Source organism: Sceloporus undulatus, chromosome 6 (assembly GCF_019175285.1).
Source record: "Sceloporus undulatus isolate JIND9_A2432 ecotype Alabama chromosome 6, SceUnd_v1.1, whole genome shotgun sequence".
Taxonomy (NCBI): domain Eukaryota; kingdom Metazoa; phylum Chordata; class Lepidosauria; order Squamata; family Phrynosomatidae; genus Sceloporus; species Sceloporus undulatus.
Genome location: NC_056527.1, coordinates 86,500,317 through 86,525,403, shown reverse-complemented (window position 1 = coordinate 86,525,403; position 25,087 = coordinate 86,500,317). Strand labels below are relative to the sequence as shown.

The 25,087-nt window shown below is 40.3% G+C and overlaps 1 protein-coding gene across 1 annotated transcript in view; it reads right to left on the bottom strand.

Annotated features, from left to right (window-relative positions):
• Nucleotides 1-24,814, bottom strand: part of LOC121934408 (transcription factor CP2-like protein 1) — a 29,049-nt gene extending 4,235 nt beyond the window's left edge. The window contains exons 1-13 of the mRNA XM_042474870.1: nt 24,732-24,814; nt 20,467-20,621; nt 14,596-14,669; nt 12,022-12,127; nt 11,062-11,168; nt 9,408-9,560; nt 6,860-6,970; nt 6,022-6,119; nt 5,868-5,922; nt 4,164-4,257; nt 2,691-2,781; nt 1,519-1,601; nt 15-160 (exon numbers count right to left, since the gene is read on the bottom strand). Coding sequence (XP_042330804.1) covers nt 15-160; nt 1,519-1,601; nt 2,691-2,781; nt 4,164-4,257; nt 5,868-5,922; nt 6,022-6,119; nt 6,860-6,970; nt 9,408-9,560; nt 11,062-11,168; nt 12,022-12,127; nt 14,596-14,669; nt 20,467-20,621; nt 24,732-24,814 — 1,356 coding nt within the window. The remainder of the gene's footprint in view (nt 1-14; nt 161-1,518; nt 1,602-2,690; nt 2,782-4,163; nt 4,258-5,867; nt 5,923-6,021; nt 6,120-6,859; nt 6,971-9,407; nt 9,561-11,061; nt 11,169-12,021; nt 12,128-14,595; nt 14,670-20,466; nt 20,622-24,731) is intronic.
• Nucleotides 24,815-25,087: the final 273 nt, after the last annotated feature.

Here is a 25,087-nt window from a genome sequence, read left to right as displayed (position 1 = left end):
AGATTCCTCCTTACCTGATCACTGACAAGGATGTGAATTCCTGTAGGTCCCTGTCTGGAAACCTGTTGGACTTGACTGGCTGGGAAGCTGAGCAGTTCTGCCAGCTTATTGGTAAGTTCGGTGGCAGTAAGTTCTTCCAGATACAACTCCTGGTAAATAGCTTTTTGGCAAAGGGGAAGAATAGATAAAAGGTAAACTTGCACACTTTAATACAGATAATATTTTACGTGTTTATTTAAAAATATCCAAGCCTAATATACGAGTTGAGTTGCTCTTATCCAAAATGCTTGGGACCAGAAGTGTTTGGGATTTTATTTTGATTTTTGGAATTTGGACTATTTTTATATACATATGAGAAATCTTGGTGTGGGACCTAAACATGAAAATCATTTATGTTTCACGTACACCTTATACACATAGCCTGAATGTAATTTTATACATAATATTTTAAATATTTAAAGGTGAGATATAAATTCCTTAAATTAAATTAACTTGTAGTGTTACAGGTATTGTCAGATTGCAGCTCCCATCATTCCTTATCATTGTTGATGCTAGTTAAGGTCAATGGGATTTGTAGTCCACCACCACTTGGAGAGTCAGACATTTTTCACGCTTCCCTTAAAAGGAACATTACAATGTGCAATATTTAAAGTAAAATGCTAAAATGTAAAGAATTAAAAAAAAAGAATATTGTATTGCTGAGCCAAAAGAGCAAACATTTCCAGGGGGGAAAGACAGAAATAAATGGCAGCATCCATAATTAAAACAGCTTCTGGAATAATAAATATAAAATCGCCATAATCACCACTACATAGAAAAAAGACATGTTTTTACAGCCTCCTGGAAACTGCGTATAGATGGAAGTCAGGAGGATATCTATCAAGATCCTTCTGATGTTAATGTCAAAGAAGTAATGTCAAGGGTGCACTGGGGAGTGCGAAGAATTCTTCTGCTCCCAATAAATTTTTCCTTCCCTCCCCAAATTTATGGTATTGCAAAGAGTGAGACACTGAAAATCCTTCACACCTAGAACTTTTTGCTATATTTGCATGCCTTTGGAAGCTTTACTTTTGCTTTTCATCAGCCTAAACTGTATGTCTAAAAGTTCATTAGAAGCTTCGGCTGCAGAAATAATGCAGTTTGACATTGCTTTAACTGTCATGGCTCCATGCTATGGAATTCTGGGAACTGTAGTTTGTTGTGACACCCAGAGTTCTCTGACAGAGAAGGCCAAATGTCACAGAAAACTACAATTCCCAAAATTCCATAGCATGGAGCTGTGTTAGATAAAAAAGGCTCCCATGGTGGCTTACAGATCATTAACAATTTGACAGTTGCATGCCCTCAGGGTTACAATCTACATAAAACAGGACACTTAAGGAAAAGGGAATGGCAGTGGGGTGCTTTCTGCTTTTCTCTCCCTCAGAGACCAGAGTACTGGTAGTTGGAAGATGGCAGAAAGACCTCTCACCAGCCCCTGGACCAAGGCACTATGGAGCTTGAGTAATACTGACTTACCAGACTCTGGATTGGGGGAGCCATTGTTCCCACTTGTTTCCAGCTCCTTGGACACATAAAGTGTGAGTCGAGGGCGCACACACCTGTGAAAAGAGGGGGGAAGCTGAGTCACATTCTGTGCCTGATTTGGTATGGTGGATAAGGTGGAAAGTTCCCCATTCAAACCTTTCAGCAACGACATAGGCTTAAGGAAGCTATTCTGTTGGCCTTAGACCTGCCCTGCCTTATATCTTAATGGAGAAAATAAAAACACAGTTGTTTTTTAACTGCTATAAAACAAAGGTGTGGGGAGAAGGTATTTCATGATCTGTACCAGTGGCTCCCAAACTTTGGTCCTCCAGATGTTTTTGGACTTCCCAGAATTCCTGACTGTTGGCCAAGTTGGTTGGGGCTTCAGGGAGTTGAAGTCCAGTTTGGAGGACAAAAGTGGTAGAATTCAAAGATATAGCCGTATTAGTCTGTAGAGTCGGTACATACAGAGATCTTGTAGCACCTTTGAGACTAAATGAAAGAAGGAAATTGGCAACATGAGCTTTCATAGACTACAGTCTACTTCCTCAGATACATTTGGAGGAGTGGAAGCTGGGTACAGACATATATATGCCATAGATAGATAGATAGATAGATAGATATGTCTATATCTGGCTTTCAATCCACAAAATGCATCTGGGGAAGTAGACTGAAGTCTATGAAAGCTCATGCTGCCAATTTCTTTATTTTAGTTAGTCTCAAAAGTGCTACAAGATCTCTCTATGTACTGGAAGACCAAAGACTAGGAATCACTGATCTATACAACAGTTGATTCTCAAGTGAGAATGGTCAATGGTGAGAGAAGATTTGGGGGGGGGGGTTAATTCATTTACCTTTAGAAGGTTATAGCTTAAACACCTATAGAGGTAGATTGTTCACAGACCAGAAGATTAATCAGGACCAGTGGAGAGTATTGCATCTCAAAATTTCTCCTGCTCATCTTTGAAATATACAGGATCCCTGCCCTCTTTTACATGTGCTACCTTCGGTAAGCTGCTTTAAGAATCTTTAAACAAGAACAGGATTAATTTTTTGTGTGTGTTTAATTCAGTTCTCTGTCCCTTTCCCACCATATTAGCATTTTTAATGGAGGCTTCTAGAAATAATCCGTAAGCAGTTTCTCTTGCTTTCTAATTCCTTACCTGGCCTTTAGGGCATTGGAGAGTCTAATTCCATCTGCCGTTCCACAGATCTGTACCAGATCAGCGCGGGAAAGCTTGAGCAAGTCAGCTCCTGTGACAGAAGGGAAAAGTGAGGAATGGATTGGCAAAAGGGCTCCTGTTTTGAATTTGTTCAAAACCTGTAAAATGCACAGGATGACTTTCTAGAACAATGAAGAGAGCAAAGAAAGCTCAAGCAGAGGTTGGGAAATTTACTTTGTGTACTACAGATCTCAGGATCTCAGCCAAAATGGGCACTGGCAATGCTGGCTGGAAGATTTTGGAAGCTGCAGTCCAAAGATGGAACTTTTCACAGAGTGGGCTAGATTTCCATTTGGATGCTTCCATTCTGGCTCACTGGAATCAGAAAGACAGACTCCCCATTGTAGTGTGATTTTTTTAAATGCTGGGCCTGGCACAATTTTTGGAAATTATTCATAATAATATATTGTCTCAGCAACTGTCATTCAGAGACATAAGGAAGAATATGAGAGACATATGTCTAGTAGCCACGTCTAGCCCCATCCTCCACAAATTCATTCAGGTTTTTTTTTAAAGCCATGCAATTCTGCAACTGTAACTTGTAGTGAATTTCACAATTTGACTATGTACCGTGTAAGCAAGTGCATCTATTTATCTGTCCCAAGTCTCCCAAACTTGGTTTCTGGTATTGTACATACTGTATATGATAGAGAGAAATCTACTTTCTTAACAACATATATAATTTTCTGCAGTTCTAATCATGGTGGTGGTGCTTATTTTCTCAAAAGTTAAAAAAAATGTCAGCAAGTGTCAGAGAGAGAAATTAACACCTCAGTTTCAAATCTGGTACAAGATTCTTTTGTATGCTGATACAGACTAACACAGCTATGTTTTTGAACACACACGAGACACATAACACACAAAAGAGGGGGGGCCCTAAGCTATTTTAAAATGGTTAATTGTCCTCCCTTCTCCACTCCCAGTCAGCATGTCATCTAGGACACCAGAAATGACATTAGCTGAAGACAACAAAGTAATGCAAGAAGGAGACATGTCCTCATATGGGTTTATTAACAGCCAGTAATGTCATTAGGGTTGGTGTCATCCAATGCAGTAACCCATGGTGTCATCTCCACTGAATGACCTCTTCCCATACCACACCATACAGAATCCTTAATAATGTCTTTTGTTACTCATAAATCATAATCTCCATATATCACTGAATGTAATGGCAATAGTTGTGACATAAACAATATTTAATTTTTTTAAAAGATGGGGCTTCAGTTTTCTCCTCCCACCAGCTCTTCAGCATGTTCAAGGGACACAGGTGAACACCCCAGCCCATTTCTGCCAAAAGGCAGATATTTGGGGAGCAGTGGTGTCACCTGCTGTTTTAGGGTGTCACCTGCTGTGATCCGAACTCCCCATTGACACCCCTGTTAACACCCCTGCCATGGAGAGGAGAAGCCTCACCTGTATAGCTGGCCAAAACCCTGCAGTAATTGGAGAATCTGTTTTTGTGCAACCATTGTTGAGTTTCCATGATGGAGGCACTTGGGCTCAGGGTCTGAAAACAATAAACAAATTGAAAATGCATCAGCTAAAATCCACATAGGACAGTGAATGAAGTTACACTACCTAATGAGAAGTCAAAGGCTTTCATGGCCGGCATCCATAGTTTTTTGTGGGTTTTTCGGGCTGTGTGGCCATGTTCTAGAAGAGTTTCTTCCTGACGTTTCACCTGATGCTGGCAAAACGTCAGGAAGATACTCTTCTAGAACATGGCCACACAGCCCAAAACCCCCACAAAAAACGATTACACTACCTAACCTTAGACGCCTCCCAACCCAATTCTAGGATTGTGTTTATGCTGATTCACCTAGTGACGGTGATCATGTATCCTCTTTTATGCTCAGAGACACTTCTCTCTTTTATGGCTTTCTCAGATAATAGAGTAACCCTCAGTTCTCAGTGTTACTCTATTATTTGACACCTCCGTGTGTGTGTGGTTTGCAGTCAACATATGGTGACACCATGAAGTTCAAAGGGTTTTCTTAAGCAAGAAATACTCAGAGCTGGTTTTGCCAGTCCCTTCCTCTGAAATATTGCTTACAGCATTTGGTATTCATGGGCAGTCTTTCATCCAAGTACAGAGATCATCCTGCTTTTAGCTTCCAAGATGGGATCTGGTGCCTTTAGGGCAGCAGTTCCCAAACTTTAGTCCTCCAGATGGTTTTGACTTCAGCTCCAAGAATTCCTGACTGTTAGCTAAACTTGATGAGGCTTCTGGGAATTGAAGTCCAAAACACTTGCAGGACTAAAGTTTGGGGACCATTGCTTTAGGACATTTATGCTAATCATATGTGAGTGTGTTCTTTTTACTTTTTAGTACCTCGCATTAAAACCATATTTTACCACCAGGCGGCACCCTCACATTGATTTTGGTACACGATGAGGCAGCAAATAAAAATATAACATTCTATAGTTCTGACAAGTAAAGATAATGCATTATGCTCCCATGGATCTCAACTCCCTCCAACTTTGCAGCATTTAAAACGGCCCATTTGAGTTAGATACCTCACTTGGGCTCAGGCTGCTGGTTACTTGTTAATCCCTATTCTATAATATTGTTTTTCAGACTTTCAAATCTTTCCATTTCAAGGATTGTAGGGCATTTTCCACACTCAATTCAAGATTGTTAGGCCTCATTTCAGAAAACCATGGGGTGAAATATCCAAAATATTTTGCTTTTAAATTAAGTTAAGTAAGGGAACCTGACTAAATGCAAAATATTAGAAGTTCCACCCAGCTTTGTTTGTCTGTGAGTGTGTGATGGAAAAGAGGTTACACTAGATGTTACAAATACATATTCTGTCTTAACCTATTAGGTCTTAACTTGTTTCTTCTCTCGCAATGAGATTTCCTGAGTAATATATGATTCTGCAACCTTCTAGTCAAAACTGAAACAATGCACAATAAATGCAAGATACTTAGATGATGGAAATCACATGGTAAGATAAACAGTGTCTTTCTCTGTTTGCTGGGAACAGTCTCAAAAAGCTGATAAAGGTATTGCCTAATTTGACCCAAAACAGTGAGGATCTGCAAGAAAGCAGTTTTTGTTTTGTTTTTACAAAGGCCACTTAAAAACCCATTGTTTTCTGTTTTTTCCCATACCTCTCCCATGCTCTCTGAGGAGCTGTCCAAGGCATAGCTGGGTGAGGAGCAGACCCTGTCAATGAGAAACAAGATTATTCTGTCTGACTGCCAAGGTTTCATAAGACTGGGGGATATGCATGCTTTTACAGATGCTTGACTTATTCCACCTCACCTTTCAGGAGTCTGAAGCTTGAAAGGGTGCGGAGAGACAAGGCCAGGGGTTGTGGGAGGGCTGTGGAGACTACTGGAAACTTCAGGCCATGGAGCACACTGAAAAAGGAGGGGGTGAATAAAGCCAAGGAAAGAAATGTTAGACTCTGGAAGTTGCATCGCACACATCCACTAGTTCTCAAGAGTTCTTATTTAGTTATCAAAGGGCCCGTACAGATAGACCAAAATAAAGCTGCTTCAGGTCACTTTGGAGGTATGCTGTTTAAATGACACACACATCTTAAGAGGCCAAAAGCTGCGCTCCAGTCCTTAGGACTAGAACGTGGTATTGGCATGGCTTCTGGCCTCTTAGGACGCATGCAGCATTTGAACAGCATACCTCCAAAGTGACCCGAAGCAGCTTTATTTTGGCCTGTCTGTACAGGTTCAAACTTTCCAGTTTGCACCATAGAGAAAGAGAACACCTATGGGAGAGTTATATGCATGTTACTGTATGATTACAGAGTTCTCTCTCTCTCTCTCTTTTAAGAACAGCAAGTTTACAGTCATTGTGGATATCAAATAAGTAGGCATGAAATTACGTGGGCAGTATCTGATGAAAAACACACTGAGCAGAGCTTGGAAAATTTACTCTCAGTTTACAAATCCCAGAATGTGAGATTCTGATAGAGTTGTAGTATCTGGAGGGCCATAGTTATCCACCTCTTCCATAAGGCAACATCGATTTTTTTATCTGTTCCTAGGCAGATGTCTGATGCAGTCAGAATGAAAATGAGCTTTCAAATTATGCAGCATTCTTTGTCAAGCAAGTCACTGGGATTGTGATAGAGCACCCCTACCTCTGTCAGCATTGTGCTCTCATATGATGGCTGGTACTTTTCACGCTCCTGAAGGGATTGCTTTTCAATCTTTTCCCTGTCTGTTTTTTGCTTCCGGTCTGCTCCTTTAGGCTGCAAAAAAACCCACATTTAAAACATGTATCAAATTCTGTGGTGTATTTACATGCCAGTCATTCACATACATCCACACACATCCACCAGTAAGCCTCAACGGTTCAATGAGGTTTTGTCCCCAAGTAAGTGACATCAAGAAATATGATTGTAAAGGATGTTTGCAAATGTTATCTTCTCAAGAAAGCACATCTCAGGAGACTCCATTCAGAAAAATGGTGAACTACCACGAGGATGTTGTTTTTTTGGGGGGGGGGATTTGTGTTCTTGTTTGTTTGTTTTTTGCATTGTTTTAAGCCAGAGAACATGTTTGTATAGAAAGCACTGTCTTTTGTGTAAAATACATATTTTCTTGAGAAAACATTTAGGTTTCATACATAAAATAAGTTGTCTGAAAATGCATTTTTGCACACACAAAAAGGCCCAAAAGTGCAATATTTATAATGATAATAACTGAAAAAAAGTAGGCAGAAACTCTGTTTTGCCTTGTAAGATAATTTTTTTGAAATGACTTGTTCTTGTATGTGCAAATAAAATATGCAGATTTACATTCCTCTCAATATGTGATTGTAGAAATTCACCAAAAAAAGAAAGAAGAAAATTACAAACAAATTAAATTAAGATTTGCTGAGTGGATCTGGTTTTTTATGAGTCCCTTTAAGGTGCAATGTGTTGACAGCAAGAACCTCATACTTCCTTAAGCCAGCTAACATTTGTGTATCACCCAATTTCTATATACTTGAATACTGTGCATTTGATAACTGGCACTGAGTGAGTGAATGACTGCAAAGCATTGTGCAAGAGATGTTATTTTCTGTTTACAGTGGTTGATATCAGGTAACCTATTCATTCATGCAAGGTGCCATCTGATGAAGTAGCTACTAAGGGAGAAATGACAGTCCAGTGCATTTTAAAGTGGCATTTTAAAGGTTAACAAATACAAATTTATTCTCACATGACCTTTCATGGACTATTGCCCACTCCATCAGATCTGCATTTGTTGTTATTTACTATCAAGCCTGCTTCATCTTATGGTGACCCTATGAATGAGAGACCTCGGGGGAGTGGGGAGGTAGAATCCCACAGCTGAGATCTTGTAAACTCTGGGTCACGTCTTCCTTTATTGAATCAATCCATCTGTAATGTGATGTTCCTGCTTTCCTACTGTCTCCCGATTGAACAATCATCATTGCCGTTTCATGTCACCTCATGATATGTCCAAAGAACGATAGCCTCAGCTTGGCCATTTTGGTTCCTAGGGAAAGTTCAGGCTTGATCTGGTCTATGACCTGTTTGTTTGTGGCAGTCCATGGTTTCTCTAGGATTTGTCTCCAGCACCACATTTCAAATGAATTGATTCTTGTCCTGTTAATTTTCCCCACTGTTCAGTTTTCACAGCCATATACAGTCTAATTCAGAATGTGAAGTATGTGTATGTTGGACCAGAGGTTTGAATTAGAACACTAGATTTTTATCATACAATGTGTGTTAATTTCTTACCTAGTTCCAGAATGTTTGTGTTTGCTGAATGGCCACTGTTCCTAATTCTTGCATTTAATCCCCTTTGACCTCCCAGTCACTACAGTCCCACCACCAATCCTATGTACTGTGTATATGCCTGAAATTTTGGATAACCTTTCATGCATCTGATGAAGTGGAATGTATACATGAAACTTCATGCTATAATGTCTTTATATGAAGTTTCACGCTTTAGGAGATGGAGCTTTAAGACCAGCCTTATCATTAGGCAGAAGGAGGCAGCACCTCAAACAGCAAATTTGGGTGCCATTAAAGGACATTGTTAATTATTTAATTTGCTTTCATTGGATTTTTTTTTAACTGCCAGGGATGTGGAGAGGTGCTTGTCATGCCTCATGGCACAAACTAACTTGGTGCCTTGGCTTGTGTGTTATCATCATCATTTCTTGTATTGCACCTTTTCCCGGACTGGGTCTTAAAGTGGCTTACAACAATTAAAAATATTGTTAAAAATCTACAAAAGTAAAAAAAAAAAAATCAGAAAAAATAAAAGTAAGTTAAACCACATATTAAAAGATACATACACACCTGCACATCTATACACACAAGCAATATCCATCACATTGTGTAACATGGACCTTATATCATTCATCAAATAACTGTTGGAATAGAAAAGTCTTTGTTTGTCTACAAAAAGAAAGTAGGGAGGGTGCTAGTCTGACTTCCTTGAGAAGTTTAAGAGCCTGAAAAGGCCCTTCCCCATGTTCCCAACAGATGTATCTGTGAAGGTGATGGGACATAGAGAATTGCCTCCCCAGCAGATCTCAGAGTATGGGCTGGTTCATAAGGGAAGATACAATCCTTCAGATAAGCTAGACCTGGTTGCAGTCAGGGCTGCCATTCACCGTTTACCCTCAAGCAATATTGGAGCTGAGGCAGCTGGGCTTGATCACTCTACCTTGAAAACTTTGATGAGACAGCTGGCTGAGTGCAAGTGCTCCACATGTTCATCCTTCTCATTGGGCCTGAAGGTGTCCACCTGGATCCGAAAAGGAACACCTTTCTCCCCTCCATTCTTACGTAGTGTGAACTCAGTACTAATGCAGTGGACCTGTTATAGAAAAAGAAATGGATGAGCCAGTCCTCCTCAAACTGGCACCCTGCAGATGTTCTGAATTGCGCATTACACCATCCTGTTTAGTATTTGTTGTTGTGATCCTATGACTGAGAGACCTCCAAGTCACCCAGTCATGAACAGCCCTGTTTGGGTCTTGCAAACACGGGGCCATGGCTTCCTTGACTGAGTCTATCTATCTGGATTGTGGTCTTCCTCTACCTTAAAGTCATGTCTTCTCATGAAATAGCCAAAGCTTGAGTATAATTGGGGTTCTAGTTCAGCATACCTAAAAGGCATCAGGTTGGAGAAGGCTAAGGTAAAGCCATATGAGTTGGGATTATTGGGTGAAGGACAGAAATGTATAATAGTCATGCAGCGTCAGGCTAAAAACCCAACAAATTCAGCATTGTTTCCACAGTTGTTAAACATGCCTTTGAGAAGCTCACCAGCAGGAGATGAGCATTCTCATGTTCTCCAGCATAAAACTAGTAGCAGCTCTATTTTACCAAAACAGTTGAAGCTGATTACATCCTGCAGAGATGAATTCCATTATTCTAAGACAGTAATTGCTTTACAGTTTGAAATGATTATTGAAAATGCTATTTATTTAATCATTCTATCATTCACTTCATGCATGTATTTTCAGTTGCTTTTCAAACTTCTCAAGGTGGCCTACCACCCTAAACACATCCAATTGTACTTGGTTTTGGAAGCTAAATAGGGTCAGGACTGGTTAGATACTTGGATGGGAAGCCACCATGAAATATTAGGGATCTTCAGATATGCCTGGGAAAGAATCCAGCCTGAAATCTTGGAGAGCAATTCCTGCCAGTCAGAGTTGATAATACTAGTCGAGATAGACCAATGTTCTGCCTCAGCATAAGGCAGTTATATAGTAATATACCAATACAGTAATAATATAGTAATCCAGTGCTGTCACTTTCTAAAACAACTTTGCTCCTCCCATATACAAGGCTAGACAGTCATTGGTTCCCTCCATTTCGTCGCTGAGTGTGACTGCTTATAAAATAATAATTCAGCTATTCCCTATTATTCCACCTATGATAAAGGTGGCCTAAATACCTAAAGCCACCAGATCCTGCCTGATCCTGGAAGCTAACCAGGTTCAGCCCTGGTTATTACTTGAATGGGAGACTGCCAACAAATATCAGGTGCTGTAGGCTGTATTTTGGAGGAAGGACAAAACCACCTCTGAGTATTCCTTGCCTAAGAAAACCCTATGAAATCCATGGGGTCATCATAAGTCACCAGGCAACTTGAAGGCACACATATGCATACACATACACGATAAAGTTGGTAGACAACTTTGGTTCATTGCCTTTTTAAAAATATAGTAGTAGTACCAACCTTGCTTAGAAAACATGCAAGCAGCAAAACTGGTCATAGGTGGAAGAAGATTAAAAGAAGAGGAAGAATAAGGAAATTCCAGGTGTTAAAGAGTCCTGCCAGTAGGCAACTGCACCCTGTTCCTTACCTGGACAAAAACAGATGTCCGCTTAGTTGGGTCCCACAAGAACTCCACAGTATTCAGCAAGGTGGGATGGATATGGGGTTCCATGATGCCTACTGACATGGGAACATCTGCAATGAGGCATAAAAAGAAGAGGGTGTCAGGATTTCAACTGCAGACTTACAATGCAAACGATTGTTGAAGGACTGGGAATTAACTCTAGAGAGGACAATACATGGAAGTAGATGAGGAACTCCATTTATAACAGCCCCCCCTCAAGATGGAGTGAATGGTCAGAGATGTGTGCCCTACAAAGTGTTGAAATTATATTTTGCAGGCTGTTGAAGACTTAGGAGATGAGAAAAGAGCAACTGGTGAATAAACATATCATGACTCCTAAAAAATTACTGTTCACACAATCACAACATGATCCTCAGAAAACTGAGAGATTTTGTTTATAATGTGGGAATTCTAAATCAAGTTCTATTAAATGGAATCTGCTTGCCAAAAGACCCCACTTCCCATTATGTACGCTGTAGAAGATTGTAAGATTTAGTAGAAACTAGGTCTGAAAGTTTGGAATTAGCATATCAGAAATATTGTTCAAAATAGTTCTCAATTGTCCTTTATCTTATAAAACAAATTTTTTTTTGTAAAAATAAAAAAGACCAAAAAAATTGCATAACATAGAAAGTCCCACCCAGTTAATAAATCTATTTAGAATGTATGAGCAAAGCAACCTGCTTATCTAGATTTTATGAAAAGAATACCACTGGCACCAGTCATATCTGCCAGGGGTAGTTAAAGTGGTATGAAACGGCATAATTTCTACAGTGCGGATGAACACAGAAGAAATCCCTTTTAAATACTGCATCTCTCTTGTTGGTCTTAAATCATTAGCAGACAGGTATAGGAAGAGAAGCACATTCAGATACTAACCATAAGTCTCCAGGACTTGGTGAATTCCCTTACAAAAATACTTACCAATATCCAGGATGCGATCACCTGGTCGGTTCCACCTCCATCCCTCCAGCTGCTGATGTTCAGTATATTGGAGTCTTCGGTCATGGAATACCACTCTGACAACACTCTAAGAAGCAAAGAAAGAGGCAACTGACATTTCCCTGTAGTCTTACTTGTTCCCCTTATGTGTGTCAGAATCAAATTAAAGTTCAGCTAGCTAAATATAAATGCTTTATCTTGTTTCCCATAAACCAACTAGGGACAAAAGCGCTCATAATTAGTAACTCTGAAAGAGCAGTACCCATGTTAGCCTGTTGTAGCAAAAATAGCAAACAAGAATGCATCTGATGTATGTAGTCTACAAAAGCTTGTGCTGAATCAAATATTAATTGTTAATGTCCCACAAGATTCTTTGTTATAATCCCAAACCTTGAAGATGGGAAGTACGTAAAAGAATAGAAACTCATAGTTTTGTGCTAGCTAAAGACTGAGAGGAGAACTAGCTTACTATCCCACTTATATCTCTGCACCACAGGGACGTAGCCAGGATTTTAGGAAGGGGGGGGGTTCCAAACTAAGTGCCACCATTATAATGGGGCTTGAGTGCGGCGGTGCGGCACCATGCACCATTTTTCTAATGGAAGGGGGGGTCCGTACCCCAAGGACCCCCCCCTTGGCTACATCCCTGTGCACCACATCAGTTTTACATGCCCTCCAACATTTCACCGGTGAAAACCAGAGCATGTGTTTTCACCAGACAACATCAGCGTGTAGTCAAAATGGCAAAAGTTATTAATAAAGAATACACTAGACAGAAGAGAGTGCAGTAGTTTGCTTTTCCCCGAGCCTTTTGTTTCCTCCTCATTTTTTCTTACTGCTGAGTTAACTGAATGCAAACAACTTTTGTACTTTGACTCCAGTTTGTAGCAACTGAAGTAAGCTGAGAATGAAGAAGTAAAGTGGAAGGAGAGAGAAACTGGGACAATTTAAAAGCAGCTGACAATGTGGGTCAGCAGAGTAGAGACTGTATTCTGTAAACTGAGACATTGGAGACTATGGCTCTATTTCCCACTGAAATAAGAAGTGGCTTAAAAAAACACAGAATTTTAAAATCAAGGGCAAACAGGCCTATGAGACATCCATCCATAAAGCTGTCAGATAAAAATGAAGTAGGAAAGAAAAAAGAGGATCTGCTTCCCCAGCTGCAGCAGCCATTGAAATGATTGCTAGAGGAAACTGCCAGCTGCCATCATGACGGACTGGTTAAGAATCAGGTCCAGGTTGTATCAAATGTCTCTCTTGGAGGACACAACCATACAGCCTACTTTGTACTTCCCAAATTCGAAGGCTGCATCCACAATGCAGAAATAATCCAGGTTGACACCGCTTTAACTGCCATGGCCCAATGCTATGGGATTCTAGGAACAGTAGTTTTGTGAGAAGTTTAGCCTGCTCTGTCAGAAAGCTCTGGTACCACAGCAAACTTCAAATCCTAGGATTCCATAGCACAGAGCCATGGTAGCTAGTGGTATCAAACTGCATTATTTCTACAGCGCAGATTGAACCCTCCCTCATCACTTGTGTTGCAGTTAGATTTAATGGCCAATCCAGTCTACAACTATATGGGGATTTGGAGAGAAGTGGACATCTTGTCCGTTGCCTCAGGCAGCCAAATGTGTTGGGCTGATCTTGGAGCAGGCGGGGGTATATCAAGGGTTCTAAAATCATGTATGTCAATTGCTTCAAATATATAAATCCAGTCTTCTCTCCACTCTGTTGCCTGACTGCAGAGTTGGGATTCATGCAGCCCTCCAGATGTTGTTGAACTGCAGCTCCCAGCAGTTATTCCAGTGTTGAGGAATGCTGAGAGTTGCAGTTTATCAACATCCGAAGGGCCCCATAATTCCCAGCTCTGTGCTACAGTCACAGGGCAGTCAGATGTTCCCTGTTTCAGTAACCATGGAAGAAACTGCTTGAGTAGACATTGTTGTCCATGGAATGAGTAGAAATATATAATAATGACAATATTTCTTGGGAAAGGCAGTGTGGTACTGCAGGATTCAAAGTGGGGATGAGGGCAGGGGGAAGCCACATGGCTTGGGAGTGGCTGCCTGGGCTACCAGAGCTGTTAGTCTGAAGTGGAAGCCATTGGCAGTTTTGTCTATAACATCAGACTAGATTATAATATTTCCAGCCTTTTTTATTTGGGGATTCTTTAGCTTTTGCTGCACACACATAAAACTGTGCTGTGTCCAATCCAGATCTCTTCTTGATCTGCTTTGCTGCACTGACTGTTGAAAAAATTCTCCTCCAAAAGGATCCACAAACAGGGCCTGAGGTGCATATCCTGCACAGTTGAAGTCCAAGATCTGAGAGTCAGAGTTTTAACATCTTTGAACAAAGAGGTAGTGCATTTGGCTACTACTAGCATGACCAAATTTATCATTCTTGTGGCCAGTGAACCATTTTGAAACAATCTTCATATTATTCTGTGCCAATGTGTTCCAGAGGCTGATTTTGCAGTGAGAGATAATGCATTACAAGTACTCCAGATTTTTATAAATACTTGTCTATTTCCCCTTTCACATCCCTCACCTTCAGCAGCTTGCGTCCCTCTGAAAATTCTCCCATCTTGGGGTTACATAACATCCGGATTTCATATGACTGTCCTGGAAGAGAGTAGACTCAATCAGGAAGAGAAGGTTGGAGAACAACAAATGTGCTAAAAATCCAAAATGCCATCCCCAGATCTTCAGTTACTTTTATGTGAGTGTACTATCTGTATTTATGTGTGTGTTAACCTGTGCTGTCATGGTAAATTCTTATGTGGAAGCGACTCCTGTGATAACTCCCTTGCCACAAACCCTGGGAAAGAGTTAGAATTCAAACCCAAGACACGCAGAGAGAGTTTATGCTGTGCTATTATTTGATACTGAAGGAGGTAACACTTTGGTTAAAAATTCCATCATAAACCAAAAACAGCCAAAACAAATGACTAATAAAATCTCACAGTTAAGTTTCCCAGGGCATAGCTGCATTACTAACTATAGTTATGTGGGAGTAAGTAGCATTTAATTCATTGTTGCTTACCTCTTACTGTATGAGTTTAGTTTCAACACACAGAGTTAGATCCAATTGCTAATACAAACTAGGGGGACCCATTGACTCAACAGAGCATACATAATCACTGATTTAACCATTCATGCATGGATTCAGGCTAGTTGGGATTAGCAGTTGAATTCAGATTGGGCCCTCCAGCTGTTGTTGGTCTTCAGTTGCCATCATCGCTCACCATTGGCTATGCTGGCTAGAACTGAAGGGAGTTGCAGCTCAACAACATCTAGAGGCCCACACAATTCCCATCCCTGATTTAACCAAAGATCGTCAGTCAGCTGAAATGCACCATTGAGCTTTTAATCAGAATCACAATCAAGGGTTGGTGCTGCCATTTAAACCAATTTTCCCCAGCTTGCCGCCTTCCAAATGTGGACAACAAATCCCATTGTTCCCATCCAGTATGACCATAATAGCTAGTGATGATGGGAAATATAGTCCACATATCAGGAGTGTGTTTCATTGAGGAAGAATGGTTTTAGCCCTTAGAAACCTTATTATTACCAATTCCAAAGAGGGAAGCCATTTTAGTTGGTTGCACCAAAAACAACCAAGAGCCCTGTAAAGCCCTAAAAATGAACAATGTTATTAAAACATGAGCTTTAATTATGAGCCCATTTCATCACCAACAGATTTGTGGATGGCAAGTTTTAATAATGTCACTGTCCATGTTAGTATTAACACTGTCAATGTTAACAGTTAAGAGATTTTTTCCTACAATTTCAACCCAGTCATGTGCATTGTGTATATAAACTGAAATTCTGGATAACACCTCATGCCTCTGATTAAGTAGGCCATTGTCCGCAAGAACTCAAATTATGATAAATGGTTTAGTCTTTAAGCTTTCATGGGACTTTTTGTTATTGTCACATTCACTTGCCAGATGATGGAGGCTCCATAAATTATCCTGGTGCTTTAGAAGATAATGTCACTACTCTTGGTGAGGAGGAAGGAGAGATCCAGAACTACTTTCCCTTGTGTTTTTCCTCTGCTGCATCACTGGCATGCTGTCCAGTGTTAGGACAGCCATAGTGTCAGGAAAATAGGTTGTGAGTGGGCACATTCAAACTCATCCCAACTGTTAGCTCAGTAGCTTGCCTAAGATCATACTGTCTCATAGTTTGTTGTTTTTGTTAACCGCTCTTAAGTTGACCTCAATCCATGGTGACCCTGTGGATGAGACATCTCCAAGACTCCCTATCCTGCATTGCTCTGCTTAGTTCCTGCAAAGTTATACCTGTGACCTGCTTAATAGACTCTATCCATCTGGCAGGTGGCCTTCCTCTTTTCCTACTTCCCTCCACCTTCCCCAGCATTATTTTCTTTTCCAGTGAGTCCTTCTCTCTCATTATCTGTTGAAAGTACGACAGCCTCAGTTTGGTCATCTTGGCTTCCAGGGAGATTTCCAGCTTGATCTGCTCTAGGACCCATTTCTTTGTCCTTTTGGCTGTCCACAGTATCCTCCGCTTTCTTCTCCAGCACATCTTGAATGAATTGGTTTTCTTCCTATCTTTTTTCTTAACTGTCCAGCTCTCACATCCATACATGGTAATAAGAAATACAATGGCTTGTATGATTCTAACTTTTGTGTTCAGTTGTATATCTTTGCATTTTAAGCTCTTTTCTAGTTCCTTCAGAGCCACTCTCCCCATTCTTAATCTTCTTCTGATTTCCTGGCCGCAGTCCCAGGTATGAGAACTCTTTTACTATTTCTATTTCTTTACTGTTTAGGTTGTAATCATGATGCTGGCCTTTCTCATAGGGAAGGATGTCATGAGTGCTAAGCCATTTATTGATTTAAATATGTATATCCCACTCATTATGATGGACTCTCAGGATAACATGCAACTAAGGCAAATATAAACAATTTAAAATAATACCAGATAATAATTTTAAAATTAAGTAATATCATTTTAATTAATTAATTAATGTATATCTCACCTTTCTCTCATTGTGGGATTCATGGTGGAGATAACAGCATATTAAAGGGATCAGCAAGTTAAAACAGTAGAAAGGGCTAAAACTTTTAAAACCATGCATACATAAACTTAAAAAAAAGTTATGCCCAACATTTTAAAAGCCATGTGTTTAACTTGGTATCTAATGGAAATTAATTGGCAGGGAGGGTAATTCCATAACTGGGGTGCCACAGGAGAGAAGGCCTTCATCTACATACTCACACATGTATTGCTTCCCACTGGAGAGAAACACAGGAGGGGCTTATAGAAGATCTCAGTTCTTGGGCAGACATAAATAAATAATATTAATATAATAGGTGACAGAAGATGGCCCTTCAAGTATCAGTGTCCCAAGCCATCTAGGGCTTTGAGTGTTATCACCAGCACATTTTTCATTCAGACCTGAAGGTGACTTGACAGCCTAACTCAAGGCAATGCATATAGAATGCTGTAAGGTTTTTAGGGGGGGAGTGCTATAGGCATGTCTAAACTTCATCCCTCGGTGAATCTGTTGAATAATGGAAATGTTTGGGGATAGGAAACTTGCCTCTCAGAATTCAAAAGCTGATGGGCGTGGAGGTTGTCACTGGTGCAAGTGAACATTGCAGTATAAATACATGGAACATTCTCTTACTCGCTGCACTAGAAAATAATTAGGATGCAGAGATGCCATCCTATATTAAGAACAAACATCTATTTATAGGCTTATGCACTACAATGCATTTTTTTTAAAAAAATCATTTTGAACTTTTGCCATGGCTTGTCAGAAGCTAATCTGGGCCACATCCTACATGCACTGGGTGTGGGTGACTCTCTTGGCAAGGGCTCACGCAGCTGAAATTCAAATTAAATGGAGTAGGAGCTTTTGCCTTGGAACAAAATAACACAAAAAGCTCTTAAAGCTCACCACAGACCAAGACCTAAATGCTGAATTCTTTCTGGGGAAAAAGGCACTTGAATGGCAATTCTATTCTATTCATGTTTACTCAGAAATAAGCCCCATCACTGAGCCTCACTGGAGATTCTCATAGGTAAATGTGCATAAGATGTAGCCTTCAATCAGCATGGTGGTCAACTCCTCTCCCTTTAGTTCTCTGCCTAAAGTTTGTACAACTGAATCCACACAGATAGTGCTGACCTATAACTTCCATCAGCCCCAGCTAGCACATCCAATGATAAGAGATAATGGAAGTTACAATCTAGCATCATTTGGTGGGCGGTGTGTTCCCCAGATCAGGCATAAGTTCCTGTGGACACAAAAGCTCACATTTTCAGATACTAAAGTGATCACTTGAGGGAGTGTGCTTCTGTCTGCTTGTCTTGGTGTTGGTATCTGTGTGTGTATGAGTGAGTGAGAGTGTGTGTGTATGTCAATCACTGAAAAATAAATCATGGATTGGTATGTCACACCACTATGTAAAACACCAAAGAACACCAGATCCATCCAGTGTGATTCATTCAGTGTGTTCATAATCCATTCATAACTAGCACCTACTGGTTAGGAACAAACATAGAAAAACCAGTGACTGGTAATGATTGCCTAAAGGAGTGCCATTATTACTTCTGAAATTATTAAATAGCATCATCTGAATACTGTAACTTCAAACAAAGACCGGGGAACATTTAGTCCTCCATGTTTTGGACCACAATTCCCTCAATACCTTGCCATTGGCCATGAGGGCAGAGGTGGATGGGAGTTTTAGGCCAAACCATCAGGAGGGCCAGAACCTAGCATTAAGGCTACAACATTAGAAGACTCAGCCAAAAGTAAGCCTCACTTACCTAGTTACTTGTAACCAAATCAAATAATCAGGCCAAATGTTATGTTAGCTTGATTCATTTATTTAGCCAATCTAGATATGTCTCACTCATTAGGTAAAAATATGAAAATGGGCAAACTGCCAGGGATACAATTCTATGCTCAATTACTTCAAAGGAAGCCCCATTCAACTCAATGAGAATCATTCCAAAAAGACATGTACAAGATTATGCTATTAAATTTCAAAGTTCTGGAGGAAGCTTGACACTGAAATCCAAATTACAATTTTTGAAAATATCTTAAAACTCTAAATTTCAGATCCTTTATAAGATAGCTCCTTGAATGCATTAGCAACTTTGTTGTTTTTAACTGCCTTCGTGGTGACTCTGTCGATAAGACATCCCCCAGACCCTTTATCCTCCACTGCTCTATTCTGGTCTTCCTCTCTTTCTAATGCCTTTTACCTTTCCTAGCAGTATTGTCTTTTCTAATGAGTCACATCTTCTCATGATGTGGCCGAAATACAACAGCCTCAGTTTCGTAATCTTGACTTCTAGGGAGGGTTCAGGCTTGAGCTGTTCTAATCCATTTCTCTGTTGTGTTTTGGCTGTCCATGGTATCCTCAGCACTCTTCTCCAGCACCACTTCTCAAATGAATTTATCTTTTTCCTGTACTTTCTTCAATTTCCAACTCTCACAGACGTACATGGTAATGGGGAATACAATGCCTTGGATGACTCTAACTTTACACTTTAGGTTCTTGTCTAGTTCTTTCATAACTGCTCTTCTTATTCCTAGTCTTCTTACTTGGCTGCAGTCTCCATTCTGATCAATATTTAATCCAAGGTAGAGGGAATATTTAACTATTTCAATTTCCTCAGGTTCCATTTATGTAGATCTTCCATAGTCATTATTTTTGTTTTATGTTCAACAATAAGCCTGCCTTTGCTCTTTTTTCTTTGACCTTTTCCAAGTCTAAGATGTTTTCTGCTAGTACTGTGGTATTATTTCCATATCTTAGATTGTTGATGCTCCTTCCTCCTATCTTCACTCCTCCTTCTTCTAGGTCTAAACCTGATCTTCTTATTATACTTTCTGTATACAAGTTGAACAAACATGGAGACAGTGTGCAGCCTTGCCTGACCCCTTTGCCAATTGGGAACCATTCTGTTTCTCCATATTCTGTTTTGGCCATAGCCTCTTGTCCTAAAAACATTTTTTTCATCAGACTATCAGATGTAGTGGCACTCCCATGTCTTTAAGAGCAATCCATAGCTTTTTGTGATCTATACAATCAAAGGCTTTGCTATAGTCTATAAAGCACATGCTAACTTTCTTCTGGAAACTATATGTATGCATACAATCTTTGTAAACCATGAGCATAGTACTACCAGCAGCACCCTGGCCAATAAAAGCTACCTTTGTTTAAACCTAAAGCCACTCTTAGTTCAAAAACAATGCAAAAACTTTCCATATGTGGACTATGCTAACCAATACATATATTGAAAATGCAATACGGTACATTTATTTCATGTTCACCGCCAGATGGCAGCATCTAGGCAATTCCCTTTCCCAAGTTAATTCAACGCACTTGAATATATTCACAATCATACAAGCACCTGTCATAGGCCTTACCTTGGTTGAGATAGGTGAGGGTTTCCTCATGCTGTTTGACAGCTGGAGAGGTAACAGCACACAGAATGTATTGGAAAGATGGACAATGTTGTTCAGCTGATGTTGAAATGCTATTTGGTTCCTCCTGTTTCAAGAACGGCAATGCTAGAGGCTCCCTGAAGATCGCAAAAAACAAAACAAAATGGGAAATAGGAAACTCTGGCAGTATCCCCAGGCAACATTTCTCTCATTCATAAGTTAGGAAATATCTACAACAGAAAGCAATTCTAGGGAGAAAGTAGCATGCATACTAAGTCATACACTGTGATGGCATATATGTGCCTTCAATTACTCAACACATGCAAGTTGCTACTGTTGTTGTTGTGTTACAATTGTTATTATTCTCAAACACATAAGTTCCTAAATTTCCCCAGTATGGTTCATTTACTGACAGCCAAGACAGTCCCAGCCCACAGGCTCACAATCTAATACGCATGATACAAAAAGGAGAAGAAATGGGGAGAGAAGTGGAAAGCCACATACACATTTTTTACTCTGATGGTATTCCTGGGAAGCAGCTTCCCAGATCCCCTTGAGCCCTTGGCCAACGGATGAGACTAGAATGTCCTACTGCCTTCCCCAGTTCCAGGGCAGCAAATACTAGGATGCTGAAACCAATTGGTATGTTTCTGGTTATCTGTGTGCTAATTATATGCTATTTTCCACATCTATGTGTTTTATTGTGGAGGAATGTGGTCTATTAGTTGGAAGTGGGAGGGAATGTTGCAGTGGTGGCGGCTTGTTTTTCCCATGTCCATAATCTGAGTGTTACTTCTGAAGTGGCCAAAACCATCTCAAGACATTTTGCTGCCTGAGATAAAGGCCCAATTCCAATGGCTATTCTCAACTAGAGAACAATTAAATCAATCAGTTGGAAAGTCAGCACTTACATAAATCTTAATGAATAAATTAAATGGGCCTCATCTAGTTAGAACTAGCAACTGAGTAAAGTTCAGTGTGGATTTTTTAAAGTATTTTATTTTCAAACTTTAGTAACAGTACAAAAATGCAATGAACCCTGGCTTCTATAGCTAGGTTCTTAATACAAAGAACTGTAAAAAAAAGTATTAATCTTTAATATATTTTGTTGTCTTGTCTTTCTTCTTCTTCTTCTTTTATCCTTTTAAAGTCTCTGCCACAGAATCAGTGCTTTGATGTATCTTGTTTGGCTCCAAAGGAAATACTGTCAACAACCGTCTGTCCCTTAAAATGAGTTTCTCCCAAATTTCAGCTGTGTTTGTTGTGGACACCATGGGGATGATTCTTCATCTGCAAACACAATAAATTTATACCGTACCAAAACAAAGTGTTGGCTTTCATTATGCAAGGACCATAATTAAAATCAGTCTGTTTTACCAGTTGAGTGTATACAGACAGAGGTAAGCAGCATGGAATTAAATGGAACTAATTCTGCTTCAGATTGGTAACTGAATGGCACTGATTACCTCTCATTCCTGATTCAATACAGTATATAGAATCCAACTGGCAGCACTGGCAGTCACCTCTGCACTGACAGAGAAAACAGCATCTTCCATGCACCTGAGAACAGCTGGTTAGCTTTTGGGGGGGGCACAGGATGGGGCATCTTGGGGGACGTAGCAGCAATGGCAGGGGGCTGCCAGCTTGCCCTTCAGCACTTGCTGTCCAGGATGACTGCCTTCCTCTGCAAGTAGTAGCTCCTGTCCTGGCTCTGTCTAAGGCTGCATCCACACTACAGAAATAATGCAGTTTGGAACCACATTAACTGCCATGGTTAATGCTATGGAATTCTGGGATTTTTAGTTTTGTGAGATATTTAGCCTTCTCTGTCAGAGAGCTCTTGTGCCACAGCAAACTGTGAATCTAAAGATTTCACAGCACTGAGCCTTGACAGTTAAAGTGGTGTCAAATTGGATTATTTCTGCAGTATGAAAGCAACCTAAGGCTCAGATTTAGTTATCACGTAGTTCCCTTTCAGTTTGTGATTCACAAGGCCAACTTCTGCATGCACCTTATAAACAGATGTACAAAGGTTACCAGGCTGCAAAAATTACAATTAGCTTGTTTGCAACTATATACCTGCATTAGTCCTTACTTAATACATTAATGGTTTTGAAAGAGTAGGTGGTGGTAGTTGAGGAGAAAAAAATCTGCTCTCTCCACCACTTTACAACAATTTATTTGTCTATTTACTCCCCATTAATGGCAATGAATGGTTCCCGCATCAATGGGATCACGAATCCACTCTTGGCTTTGCTCTGGTGAGAAATAAATTCAGCACTTTGGATAAGGTGAGAAATAAATTCAGCACTTTAAAGTTCAAACTGATCCCCAGAATGGATTAACTGCTTCACTGACAAAGGAAGCCAACAGCCACAATGAACAGAAACACAGGACCCTGGTTCACCCACTAAATATTAGGAAATGCCAGCAAGCACCAAAAAAAGACTTTTGGAAATGTTCTCTGTATTTGGCTGTATTGCTCACTGCATGGCCAAGGTAAGATCACTCTTTTTTCATTACATGCACTTTACCAAACCATCTCATACTTCCTAAATGCTGGGTATCTGACGTCAAGCTCTGAGTACTCAAATGGAACTATGCCACATAACAGTTACAATAATGTGTAGCTGGAAGGAGCAGGGAAACTATTCTTTAAAATAACAACACACAAATTCTCCCAACTGGCAAAGTTATTTGCCAGAGGTTAAAAAAGAAAGAAAGAAAGAAAGAAAGAGAATGTTTTCTAAATTTCGGCAAATCTGATCTTCTGATCTTCAGCTCACTTGTCTTTTCCAGGGCTTGGAGAAGGCTCCTGCTAGCCTACACTCATTATATTGGATAAGGAAGAATAGAGAAGGTGCTAGTAAGGAGAATTTTATATGGATCAAGGAAAGCTTTGCTATTGTAACTCATTCTTGACAATGAAATAAACTGATATAGAAACATGTCCTAAGCATAACAACCAGCAGGATCGAAGACATATAGAAGTATGAGGTAGACCAAAAAAAAGATAGTCAAGGGGGCAGTTCTGAAGGAGGATAATGCTCCTGCACCTAGTAACTGTATCCTCTCTTCCACACAGCTCTTCAAGATACAGAAGCCCTGATCTCTCTTTCTTTGTTTTAATCTTTTCCATCTACCCATTCTAAAGATGGCCAAGAGCACTGGAGTGGAGAGAACAAGAGAGGAAGAAGGTGTGAAGACCTATGAACAGGCGCTTTGGAGAAGGGTGGTGATGGTATGCTGTACAAATCTTATGGATGCCAAGTGAGAAGGCCTGAAACTCAAGGAACGTGGGTGGAACTAAGAAGAAAAAACAAGTCATTAAACCCCTTAATTTGTGAAGGCATCCTGGCACAGTTGAATCCAGCTGTTGTTCACTGCCAACGTTAGGCTTCCTTAATACATTTATGGAACTCTCTACCATATGAAAGATTGAAGAATCAAGCTTAGATGGCTTTAAAACAAAGGATATGAGTTCACAGAGGATAAATCTTCTAATGCACATTAACCACAGAATGAGTAGCCCTGCTAACTGGGGAATTCTGGGAGACATGAGACAACATGACACAGTGGAATCAGTGTGGTGTAGTGGTTTGAGTGTTGGACTGCATCTCTGGAGATCAGGGTTCAAATCCTAACTCACTGGGTGGACCTTGGGCAAGTCACACTGTCCCAGCAATAGCAAACTCGCTATGAACAAATCTTGCCAAGAAAATCCCATGATAGGTTTGCCTTATTGTTATATAAGTTGGAAACAACTTGAAGGCACACAACAAACAACAAAGTGGAAGGCAGCAGGAAAAGAGGGACACCACATTACCAGTAGATTGATTCAATCAAGGAAGACACAGCCTTGAGTTTACAAAACCTGACCTCTTGGAGGTCTCTCATTCATAGGATCCCCATAAGTCAAAGGTGACTTAATGTCAAACAACAACTATCAATACCTCTGAATATTCAGATGCTGGGAAGACAAATAGCAAAGCTAATCTACCACCATTATCCTCTGCTCTTGACCTTTTACAGCCACCCAGTAGGCTGCTGTTTCAAGAAACAGAACACTAAATTATATGAATGTGATCCAATGAGGCAATTTTTGACATTCTAGGAAGCATCCCAGTAACCACCTGAAGAGCTGTCGGCTATTTTCTGCATCTCTGCCTAGCCAATTCTGGACTTCCACCACTAGCATTTCTGGACAGTTTGGGAAGGGACAGGGTAGATAAAAGAAAACCTCTCACCTTATCAGATTGCTGCCAGAGCAAGGATACATTTCCCCTGGGCTTGGCCAGTAATGATCAGGTTGGCTGTGCCAGAAAAGCATGATTGGTGGTGGATCCCCAAAAGATGGACCACAAAAATATCAGAAGCACACACAGAAACAATGAAGAAGAAAGATCTCTACCCTGCGGCAGTTGGTTGCTCTTCTGGAGTGCAAGTACCATCCCTTTTCTCTTTATGTACTTGATCCTCAGGTGGGTGTGTGCAAGGAGAGAACCTGTCTGATTGGTCAAGGGTAAGATGTTTCAGATAACAGCTTTTTACAATTTTACCTTTCTTCAGGTTGACCAAAGGTATGACTAGCTGTTACCACTGC